At 37.3% G+C, this 13067-nt stretch overlaps 1 protein-coding gene across 1 annotated transcript in view; it reads right to left on the bottom strand.

Moving 5' to 3' along the window:
- The window catches only part of TTC29 (tetratricopeptide repeat domain 29), a 176728-nt gene that overhangs the window by 58076 nt on the left and 105585 nt on the right, over positions 1–13067 (bottom strand). Inside the window, exon 10 of the mRNA XM_080674377.1 lies at positions 4438–4561. Coding sequence (XP_080530503.1) covers positions 4438–4561 — 124 coding nt within the window. The remainder of the gene's footprint in view (positions 1–4437; positions 4562–13067) is intronic.

Consider the following 13067-nt stretch of genomic DNA (forward strand, 5'->3'; position numbering starts at 1 on the left):
GAAAATTAACTTTCATTTGAAATGCTAACAGCAAGACACCCATGAAAAACACATATGGTGTCAAAACAAGCCAAAGGAAAATCATTTGGGCTAAAAATGAAAAAGGATCCCAAGTTAAATTTATAGAAAAGATTCCTTTATTAACTTTTGGTTGAGAATATGTTTGTATATTTTCATAAAACAACTCCAAGACCATGTGGATTCCTGCAACAGAGAGGAATTGACAGGACTGCTCCAGCCATGAAGACAGAAGAGAAACAGTCCAGAGATGGAAGACGCTGATGACGCCTTGCCATACTAGCAGTCAGTAGCTGTGTGCTGTAGGTTGTCCAGGACCCAAACCAGGGAGGGTCGGACCTGCATTACCACCATTTGTCCACCATCCAGAACTGAAATATCATTGCTGACATGTACACATAAGGAACTGTTTGACATTGAAATTGGGACTCAAAAGAACTGTTGGCCCAGAAAGAAACTCACTACAGACTGATTCATTTGCCTCTCAGCATAACCATTATTGCTTGTCTCATTTTCGGTTCTTATAAGTATATTTCTAGTATCACATGATCTCACTCATCTAGGGGAAATAATGAACAACATAAACTGATGAACAAAAACAGACCTGGAGACAGGGAAACATCGATCAGACTGTCAAACCTCAGAGGGAAGGTAGGGGAGGGTGGGGGTAAGCATGAGAGATCAACCAAAGGACTTGTATGCATGCATATAAGCCTAACCAGTGGTCACGGACAACAGGTGGGTGGGGGGTATGCGTAGGGAGGGGTTTGGGATGGGAATGGGGGGATGAGGACAAATATGTGATACCTTAATCAATAAAGAAATTAAAAAAAACCAACAAAACAAAACAAAAAAACAAACAAAAAAACTCTTCCTCAAAGGAAGATATTTTTAGAATTGAGCTATATTTATAAAAACTCTAGGCAACAAGATTTCCTTTCTTCACTGACATAACATTATGGCTCCATTCTCCTCTCTCCTTCCGTGCCCTACCCTCACCTTACTTTCTATTGCATATACACAAAAACTTACATGCATTCTCTTTTGAAAGGAAACCCTTATGAGAGAATGTTTTGTTATGAATTTGTGAGTCATTCTCTCACAATATTTTATGAAGGAATTAGAAATAAAAACACCACAGTAATAGCTTTATACTACACACCAGTTCAGGTAAAGTGCACACTCAACTCCATGTACCTCTGTGTAACTGGACTTCAGAGAGCAGTCAAATTGTCTGAATAAAGAAGTTGCTGGCAAGGTGAGGAGTGGAAGAAATAAGGCTTATCTGACAGTTATGAGCAGCACATATAACACTCTGTTACATGCCCACAAGGACAGTTTAGGTGAACCATTTATTCAAATGATTCATTCCAATTAAATTTGCCAATTTAAACAGAATCCTTCTATATTATACCAGTAATAATTTTTGTTTGCTGAGATGAGCAAGTATTTCTCTTATTTCTAAGTATAAAACATAGAATAATAGAACTTAAATGAGAATAAGATTACTTAATTAGGAAACAAAATTATCAGATATGTATATGCCAATTAGTAAATTAGATGATTGAGAAACAACATAAATATTGAACGTGAAAATAAAATTCATTGAAATTATAGATTGTCCTGCTAGACATCAAAGATATAGGATAATATATATGAAAATATATGACTAGACCAAATTTTTCTATTTTTAATGTGTGTTTTTTTGTTTTGTTTTGTTTTTAATTTCAGAGAGAGGAAGGGAGAGGGAGTGAGAGATAGAAACATCAATGATGAGAGAGAATCATTGATTGGTTGCCTCCTGCATGTCCACTACTGGTAATCAAGCCCACAACCTGGGCATGTGCCCTGACCAGGAATCAAACCATGATCTCCTGGACCTGGTTCATACGTTGACGCTCAACCACTGAGCAACACCAGCCAGGCCAAATATTTTTATTTTTAAAAAGAGAAGTATAAATATCTAATTATTGTTCTAGTTATAATTCTGAGCTTTAGGCTATTTATTGTTTTAGGTGGGAGGCTCAGTTAGGAAAATTAGGGACCATAAATAATTAACATATATTTGAATTTCTAGAAATTTTTTGGTATATTATTTCATTTATGTTAAAACAAACTCATTCATTCATCCATTTATTCATTAGCCATCTACTATATGCCAGACAATTGGGAATTCAGCAAAGAAACAAGCTTATGATCAGGAGGTGAGCTGGCTGTCAGTGTAAGTATATATGCGCCTAAAACTTTTATTAGATCTTATTTAACAAGTGCTTTTTCTCCCTTAAAAATAGGAGCATTAAAATGAGATAATTATTCTTTTTTTAAAATTTTTTGCAAGTATTACATATGTCCTCCTTTCTCCCCCATTGACTCTGTCTAGCCCGCCCCCATCCCTCACCCCAGGCCTTCACCACCCTTGAGGTAATTATTCTTCCCTTAAATTGTACCTAGCATTCAATCTTTAGACACACAACTGCCATAAAACTGGCATTAATGTAATTTCTCTAGTTTAAAACACTCTTAATAAAATACAACATTAATTCTCAGATGGAAGTGCTTTTATACATACCTTTTTGGAATGAGACTTCATTAAGGTATATTAGATTTCCAGAATTTTAATTCTTTAATGTCTAAATTCAATCTCTTCTCCAAAGGTTCTGGCTAACCTTGATAGTTCATTTCTGTTATCGGTTAATCCCTATCCTATTATAAAATTCAGAAGATTCTAGTAGTTAATGCTGGTAATCTTAAATATGAGTTTGAGAATATATAAATGAATTTATGCATTTCATGAATGCATCTTACTAGATGAGAACTTCATTTAATGTTATAAATATCACTGATAAGCATTTAGTGGACAATTTCAGGACAGGGTTTTGATGACATCATAGGCCTTGAAACAAAGCTTGTGTTATTACACTATAACAGAATTTTCAAGCATGATTCTGATTCTTACTAGATTTTTTTTGGTGTATAAAATGTTACTATATTTCAAGCTCATGGGCATTTTCTCAGAAATAAGGAAGAATAATTTCTTACACATTTTCCCTACTATTTTAGTGTTGGAACTACCATTGTTTTAACTATGTTATTATTCTCTGATCTTATTAGGGAATGAGAAATCTCATTAAGTTATTTCCCCTAAAACATTCTCATTTGACCACTTTGTATTAATTATATGTTTTCAATGAACAGTCAGTCCAGAAAAAGATCATTTGAGCTATAATTCATTTTGGTGGCCACTTTCAAGACTATGTAGTAAAAGGGTTATTTTACTACATAAAAGAGAATTTATCTAAGATAAAGGATATTTTTAAGATATGTTTATTTTAATTATAATAACACTATACCAGTGAGAGAAAACTCCAACATTTTTTTCAAACATAGTTTTATACTGTAATTGTGGCCTTATAATATAATAGATTTCTTAGACATTATTATTAGAATACATTACATGAATATATGAAACCAGAAAAGGTTTCATCATACCATGAGGGCCTTAAAAGGTAGACTGACAAGTACCATTAGATTTGCTTTTAAAGATTCACTACAAGTTTTCAAACTGCCAAAATATTGTACAAGAATAAAATAGAAGTTTAGGATTTCAAAAGTGAGAAAAGACTACTCTTCAGTTATATAAAACTGGTTATAAATTTATTGATTGATTCAATAAACTAATTTTTTAGCTCACCAACTCTGAGCCGGGTTCTCTGCTAGACACTGGAATAAAATAATAAGGCAGATACACTCTTTGTTCTCATTAAGCTTCCATTCCAGCCAGATTAAAAAATAATAGCAACAATAAAATGTCGCAAGAAAGAAAACTGTAAGATAAGTGCTGCATGGAAAGTTAACATTAAAGTGTGACCTGCATTTCACTAGTAGTGGCCTCTTGAGTGAGATACTTTTATTTTAGACTTTTTTCTCATCTTTCTTTCTTCTTTCCCATAACCAATCTGCTGCTAGAATTACATATTTCCTTCAGAACTGCTCTTGGGACTGTCCTGTCTTCTCCTGAGGACCTAGCAGGGGCGTTACCGCTGGGTTAGTAAAAAGAGAATTTGGAGCAAGAGCCACCAATGTCAGTGTCAGTTGATGAGAGCCAATTAATATAATGAAGTTCCTTTGAATTTAAATATTTTAATTGACCTTCACATCTGAAATTACTTAGGACCTGCACTGACTGTGAAGATGGGCATCAATGTTGGCAGCTTGTGGTGACTGTGCCTGACCTGGCACTCAGGTCCAGGGGGAAGAGGAAAAAAGAGATGGTTCTCTTTCCAGTCACTGCCCTGTGCATCAACTAAGTCCCGCAGTCCTGGGGTCATTCTGCACAACGTACGGGGGAAAGTGAGGATACAATGGGAATAGAATTTTAAAGCTACTTTCCCCCCATAAGCGAGAAACACATATACTCACTTTTTCATTGTAGATATCACCAAGCATTGTACTTGCTTTCACAACATCTAGCTTTTGAAAATTGTTTCTTGCCAGTTTCACAAATTTCTTCAGGTATGTAATTGCTTCTATCATCTCTCCTTGGCTAGAATAAATAAAACAGGAAGCTATTGGAGTATCATTTCACTTAATGTCACAGTCAAGAGAAGATCTTGTGTGTCTTTTGTTTTAGAAAGTGCAAGATGGTTACCAGGATAATGAAATTTAAAGTGAAAATATCAAATAAAAAATACATGGCTTGATTTTGTGGGAATATATAGTAAGTTACAATGTAAACCTTGTAACCTTCATGCATTGCTGGTGTTAATGTAAACTGCTGCTGCTGTGTTGGAAAAGAACTGATCAATTCCTCAGAAACTTTGACATAGAGTTATCACATGACCCAGCTATCGTACTCCTACATATATACCCAAGAGAAATGAAAATATGTTCATGCAAGCTTGTACATGAGTGTTCATAACAACATGGTTCTTCATAGCCAAGAAGTGGAAACAATCCAAATGTCTATGAATGAATAAACAAAATGTCGTATATCTGTACAATGGGATATTACTTAGCCTCATTCTTATAAGAAGGAATGAAGTATTGATACATGCTATTATATGGATAAACCTTGAAAACACACTAAAGAAGCCAGTCACAAATAGCCACACATTATATAATTCCATTTACATGAAATGTGCAGTAGGCAAATCCATAGGGACAGAAAGTGGGTTAGTGATAACCAGAGGCTGGGGAGAGAGGCAAGGGAGTGGCTGCTAAAGGGTGTAGGGCTTCTTTTCAGGGTGATGAAAATGATCTCTTTCATGGTATATGAATTATAACTCAATAAAGTTGTTGTTTTTTTCAATAAAACCTTTTAAAAGTTTATGAAAGGTGAATGGTAGTTTGTTTTTTGTTAGCATCCCTCGGCATTGAAGTCTCAGGCATCTCAGAAGTTACCTATACAGGTGTTATAAACTGGTAAAATGCTCAGAAAGACATCGTTTCTAGCAGAGTGCTTGGTATACAGTATATCAGCCATTCATATATTTTTGACTGAAGCAATGGTAGAAAGTTTGAGATGGGAAACATTTATGCAGTAGACATGAAAGTCAAGCTTCTATGTAAATTGTGAGAACCCCAGTCATGGGGTTGGATGTTTGAAGTTCATGACTGTAAACTCCTGTCTTCTGGGTATTCCAGTAATATCAAGAAACGTAGAATGCTACTTTCTGGGGAATACAGTTCCTGCTTTTAAAGAGTTTCCCTGTCAAATTGGAGAGATACATATATAAATTCGTGCATGGGATTAACTGTGATGGGTACTATGAACTGTGTATAGTGCTTTGAAACTTGGAGCATATTCCCTTCAATATCCTCCTCATAAGAACACATCTAGAGCTTATAGTGCAAATTTGACCTTAAAAGGCTGCCAAAGGATTTGGAGCCAACTCCAGGGAATATCACGGTGAACTCAAAGCACCTATATAAATTTGAAAAATTGTCATGTGTTTGAATTTTGAAATGGATCACATGTTCCAGGGGTGGGCAAACTTTTTGACTCGAGGGCCACAATGGGTTCTTAAACTGGACCGGAGGGCCGGAACAAAAGCATGGATGGAGTGTTTGTGTGAACTAATATAAATTCAAAGTAAAGGAGCAGAGGAGAGAGCAAGAGAACCCTCCACTCTTTCGGTTCAGTGGGCCGGATAGAACAGCCGAACGGGCCGGATCTGGCCCGCGGGCCGTAGTTTGCCCACGGCTGGATAGACTCAGGCTCCTTGCTCTGCTCCCAGGCCTCTTCCTCCTGTGCCTTTACTCAGGCCTTAACACACAGGCTGGGAATCCCTGCTGTTAACATCCCATCTATCTCCAAATGGTCTCCCTCTCTACTGTCCAGAACTTTCAGCTGATCTGTTTTCTCATATTTTTATCTTCCTTGGTATCTTACTGACATTAGAGTCTCTACCCATCCAAAGTTGACTCTTTCCAGAGTTCTAAGACTGTCCTCCCCACTCCACTAAATGCTTACTATGGGCAATTTCACATACTGCTATGGTGTGCTCTAACTCCTGTATGCACATATGGCAAATCTATATTTCTACCCCTCATTTTCCCCCTGTACTGTATTTCCAACTGTCCAGATTTACTAAGCATGCAAAAAAAGAGAATTTCCTCTAAGTGGTTATCTTAAAAGATATCACCTAATGATGAAGCTGATGGCATCTTGGACTCCCTCTTTAGAAAACATCTTCATAATGTAGGTTTATTATAAAGCATTTGTAAGTAATTTAATCAATTATATCCCCCAAATGGAGTTAACCCTAAAGATTATTATGTGTTTTTTTTTTTCCTAAATGTGACTCTAAATCCTTTGGCTGTTTGCAAATATCAAACCGACCTCTCAAACAAAGATACACATCTATAGGGGGCATTCAAAAGAATATGCCAGGTGAGAAACCAAGATGGCGGCATAGGTAAGCACCTAAACTGCTGCCTCGCACAATAATTTCAAAACTACAACTAAAAGACAGAACAGACACCATCCAGAACCACAGGAAAGCTGGCTGAGTGAAAATTCTACAACTAGAAGGAAAGAGAAAAGCTCACAGAGAATTGGAGGTACGGCAAAGGGTCTTTGTGCGCGCAGAGAGGAAGGGCGGCTGAGAGCCTGGCTGACTTTCTCTGGCAGAAGGGGGAAGGAAGCCCCCGACCGCACTGAACCCCAGTTCTGACTGCACTGAACCCCAGTTCTGGGCGAGCCCCTGGGGACCCACGCTCTTACGGGGGTAGTCTGGACTCTCGGGCGGAGACTCGGGAGCTGGGGAAGGCAGAGGTCTGAAGGCATGCGTGTGCCAGTGCGCACAAAGGCTGCAGAGGTTGCCACAGGCTTTCCCTAGTGGAAGGGAGTCAGAGGCTCCTGACTGCACTGAGCCCCAGTTCTGACTGCACTGGACCCCAGTTCCAGGCGAGCCCCTGGGGACCCACGCTCTTGTGGGGGGAGTCTGGACTCTTGGGCAGAGACTCGGGAGCCAGGGAAGGCAGAGGTCTGAAGGCGCGCGCGTGCGCGCAAGGGCAAGGCTGACGGGAAGCCAAGACTGTCTGCTCCGCCCTGAGACTCCACCCCATCCAAGCTGAGCACAGAGGCTATTGCAATTTGGCAAGTCTAATTCTATAAGGCTGTCTCCAGCACTGAACTTCTCCCAGCATAGACACAGCTGATCCTTACAGCCAACTGGCCTGGAGGTCAATTCTTCCCAGTGATACCAACAACAATCAAGACTTAACTACAACAAGGCTGTACACACAGTCCACAAAGGGGTGCACCAAGAGTGTCCACCTCAGGTTAACTGGGGAGGCCGACCCACTGGGCCATATTGGAAACCTAGCACACAAATCTACCTTACCAACTCAGGGAAGCAGTGAAAATGCGGCCTCAGAGAATCAGATCACAAACGAAAGAAATGGAGGAAAACAAACAACTGGATATAGAATTCAAAACCACGGTTATAAGGCTTTTTAAGAATATCCTAGAAAAGGCCGATAAATATAACGAGACCCTCGAAGATATGAAAAAGGACCAACTAGAAATTAAACATACACTGACTGAAATAAAAAATATTATACAGAGACCCAAAAAACAGACTAGAGGAACACAAAAATCAAGTCAAAGAATTGAAATACAAAGAAGCAAAAAACACTCAACCGAAAAAGCAAAAAGCAAAAAAATAATCCAAAAAGTTGAAGATAGTGTAAGAAGACTCTGGGACAACTTCAAGCGTACCAACATCAGAATTATGGGGGTGCCAGAAGAAGAGAGAGAGCAAGATACTGAAAACCTATTTGAAGAAATAATGACCGAAAACTTCCCCCTCCTGGTGAAAGAAATAGACTTACAAGTCCAGGAAGCCCACAGAACCCCAAACAAAAGGAATCCAAAGAGGACCACACCAAGACACATCATAATTAAAATGCCAAGAGCAAAAGACAAAGAGAGAATATTAAAAGCAGCAAGAGAAAAAGTTAGTTACCTACAAGGGAGCACCCATACGACTGTCAGCTGATTTCTCAACAGAAACTATGCAGGCCAGACGGGAGTGGCAAGAAATTTTCAAAGTGATGAATAGCAAGAACCTACAACCAAGATTACTCTACCCAGCAAAGCTATCATTCAGAATTGAAGGGCAGATAAAGAGCTTCACAGATAAGAAAAAGCTAAAGGAGTTCATCACCACCAAACCAGTATTATATGAAATGCTGAAAGGTATTAAAGAAGAGGAAGAAGAAAAAAGTAAAGATAAAAATTATGAACAGCAAATACATATCTATCAACAAGTGAACCTAAAAATCAAGTGAATTAAAAACCTGAGGAACAGAATAATCTGGTGAATATAATAGAATCAGGGGCATAGAAAGGGAGTGGAGTGATAATTCTCAGGGGGAAAGGGGTGTGGGGGGTTCAGGAAGAGACTGGACAAAAGTTGTGCACCTATGGATGAGGACAGTGGGGGGGAGGTGGGGGCGGAGGGTGGGGTGGGAACCGGGTGGAGAGGAGCTATGGGGGGAAAAAGGAGAAACAATTGTAATAATCTGAATAAAGATTTATTTAAAAAAAAAATAAAATCTTTCCCATTGCTTGTAAAAAAAAAAAGAATATGCCACAAACATTTCAAAGGTATGTAATTTATCATTATTATTTTTAATTTTTATAAATCTTCATTGTTGAAAGAATTACATATGTCTCCCTCTTTTAAAACAGGTGATGGCAGGATTAGAGGTATCAACTTGCATAACCTCCCAAGATTTGACGAGGACCACATTCATGTTCATAGATAAGCTTTAGTATGTTTATAAAAATCAGGTAAATTGCTTTAAAGTTGCAAAGTGCTATGGTGCAATTAGAAAGATCTAGCCATGAATCCCAACATTGGCCTTTTAATTGAATAACTTTAAACACAATGGTAAGATATGTACACATATAATACCTTAATAAAAAAAATAAAATAAAAAATAAAATACTGCAAGGACCTTAAAAAAAAATAAACACATCTTTCTCAGCTCCAATTTTCTCATTTTTAAAGTGACCACAGAGTGTTGTGAGATGAAAAATTACATGTATGTATAGCCTGGCACATAGAGATTCATTAAATGACAGCTATTATTATTATTACCCTTCAGTGAAGTAAAAAGTTATCATACCCACAGTTCTCTGCTTGATAGAATCTAACACTAGTTGAGAAGAAAAGTCAAATTAGCTAAACATTACTTTTAGAAAATCTTTCATTATGCAATGATTTGAGGGAACACTTTGCAAGACAGAGAGGCAAATAAAGTCCTACTATCTATTTTCTAGGGGACATGTGTCAAAGAACTAACACTTTTTGTTTACTTCAGTATCAGGCACTATCAAATGCATTATTTTTTCCTTTCTTACTGGTAAGAGAATGGTTTACATATCAGAAATAGAATGGAATTTTACATTCCCAAAGTTAATATTGCCTTTTATGATTCAGTTCTCACCTTCTCATAACAAATTTATGATAATCTTCTACATTTAGGCATGGCTCAATTCTCCAGAAAAAAATTATGAATTGTTATGAGTATTATTTCAAATGCAGACATGAGTTAAAATAACAAAAAGAGGTACACTCATTACTTTAATTTAAATATTTGCTTCGTGGAAAAACAAAAATGATATTGAGATAACTCAAGAGCATAAAAATATAAATAAATAAATATACTAAAAATTTTGAGCAAACTCATAAATTTCTAGAACTAAAAATGTTTTATCAAATTGATGTTAACTCTCCAAGCTCTTTCTTGGATAGTAGTATTCAAGAAAAAAATGATAACTTAAGAAAAAAATAGACACTTCTTTGCATATCACTTTAAAACCTCAGGGAAAAAACTATTGTTTTTATTTAGCTAAAATGGACTCACTGAAGCTTATTTATGCTCATGTTCCTAAAAGCTGATATATTTTTGATGGAAGTATATTTTGAGTTAAGTTTGGCCTGCTGAGGATTGTTAAATCACAACATATACAATCAAACAAACAAAAAAGCACAAGAAGTTCAGTGAATAACGAAACACAAAATAGTATAAATAAAACTATTGCTGGGTGAGTCCAGTTGTTTTCCTCCCAAAGGAGCAACAGATCTCTAAAGCATCGAAAAGTACCTGGAACTTGCTCTAACAAATAATGCTACAGAAACAGCCTTCCCATTATAAATTACATGCTCCACTCAGTGAATGCACAGTTCCATAGCCAGCAAAGCTGTTAATATAGCATCTGAAATATAAACATTATATGTTGCTTAAAGGATTTATAAATTTAAAAGTTAGCCTTAGATTTAGAAGACAGTCTTTCTTTAGAAGGGAAAGAATAAATTTTTTTTTTTCTCACAGAAATGCTAGGGATTACTTGAATGAGTTCAAGGACAAGGTTAAAATGTTAGACAAATATTAATTCCAGTTTTCTATATGCAGTGCACAGGTGCAACTTGAGCAGCATATTATATGGTATAATCATTAAATTCATTCAACCAGACCTTAGAGAGTTAAAAACATATATTCTGAGGAACAGGACTCCTCGGTCCAAAGAATGAGAATGAAACTGCAGAATATTTGTGTATCAAGGTGATTCCAGTTTCCAACTGGGAAAACAGGACTGTTAACACCCACATCCCCTGACAACTGTCCAATTATGTATATCACACTTGGCCTACTGTTTGCAGTAGAAGTAATCAATAAAGGATGTGGTTGAGTGAACATAGATTTTGGTTGAACCAATGCATGAAAACTTAATCATTTACTCAGAGAGAAGAAATCAAATAGAGCAGAGATGAAGCGGCCACCGAGGGGTTTGTTGATTGTGCTCCCAAGTTTGTGGGCCACAGATGAAAGCAATAAGGCAAATGGAATCAGTGACAGGAGAAAATGTAAAACGCTGTCCTTAATTTCATGAATTAATAGAAATGTTTTGATGTATTTTGGGGGGTCATTTTTAGGAGATTTCGCATCAAAGCCTGAATGTTCCATTTTAAAGAATATATGGAAATTACTAGGGCATGTCATTTCTCTCAAGCAAGAAGAAATTAATTTTCAGCTATAACAGGAAGGTAATTTTCAAACTTGAAACTCTGTACTGATTGATTGAAAGATGTCCACTGTGGAAAGTTTTCTAGGAAATAATTGAACCTGAGTTTATAAGAAAATTTACAAGCACTATGGAATAAACCCAGGCCCACTGTGACCAAGGTGTCTTGAACAACTGTCATTTTTTGTAACTCCCCCCTATATGAGCCACCCTGATTATGTTGGAGAGTTGTGCCATTTTGGTAAATGAGTTATTTCAGAAAATGAGGCCAAAAAATGCTGTAAGAAAAATTGAGGTTATTCCCCCTTCTATATTTACTCTAATTGTCTGTCTATGTATAATAATATTTACTTGGTAATTTCTCAACTCACTGTCTCTTTGTTTTATGGACTATAATTCTGGCTTTTATAGCTGTGTCATGGGCAATTGTTATTATGTTAGAATACTGACTCTTTTTTTTCACTAGTATTTCGAGTAGAAAAAAAAGACATTGTAAATGCTTATTTTCTGTTATGCTGCTTAATGTTATTCAGACCAATAGCAAAAATAACAAACCCGGCTCATTATTAAAACCTGCATCAATAACTCTAATACCAGGGATAGTTCTAGCATTACCAACTGAGCAGCTCTGCAGTACCAAGTCCTCAGCCTTGAGGGAATGCGCTGTGTTTTCCAGTTGAAATCACAGTATAAATTCTTATAACCATTTTAGAAGCTTCCAGCCTTAAAGCCTATTCACCCTTCATGCATGCTCAGCTGATGGCCTCAGACACACACTTATCCCAGACATGGCTATCCTCTTCCATTTCCTTTAAAGAGATAAAATATGTTTATAGAGATAGGGCTTCCCATTAGTGAAGCCTGTGCAATTGCACAGGTTGGGAAAGAGATTTAGAGGTGATGCTGAGCTCCATATGCAGCTTGATTTATTCCTCAGCCGACACCACCATAATTTCCTCTATTTTTGTTGCGCTCTATTTCTGCTAATCTGAGTACAGTTTAGGACTATGAAAGGGACATACATATGTGTTTGTGTGGGGGTTGTGTGTGTGTGCATGTGTCAAAAAACACCAAGCCCTTGAAGCAATTTTTTTTAAAAGACCACAAAATTCATATCAAAACATTTCTAGTAAGTAGTGGGCTTGATTTAATAAGGCTTCTCAGATATTTTGGGTGCTGATGTCGCCTGTGCAGGACTTTTGGTTTTGACACATCTGCCCACCTCTCGAGTTATTCTGCCCACATGGAGGAAGAACATGCCCAGGCTCACACTTCCAGGAGTGCTCCTCCATAGCCACCAGCAATGCTGCAGGTTTGGGTTGGAAAGCTCTTGTGGACTTGGAACACTTTGCCCTCAGACCTCAGAAGAAGCACCTCCTGTATTCTTGTGTGCTGCATAATGTTATTACATTTAAAGCCCACAGAAATCATCAACAGCTTCCTTTGCAATTTGGTTGAGGAGAATTCTTATAGGTGGAATTAGTCTCATTTGGAATAAAAGTGAGCTAGG

Source organism: Plecotus auritus (assembly GCF_963455305.1).
Source record: "Plecotus auritus genome assembly, chromosome: 6".
NCBI classification, from domain to species: Eukaryota; Metazoa; Chordata; class Mammalia; order Chiroptera; family Vespertilionidae; genus Plecotus; species Plecotus auritus.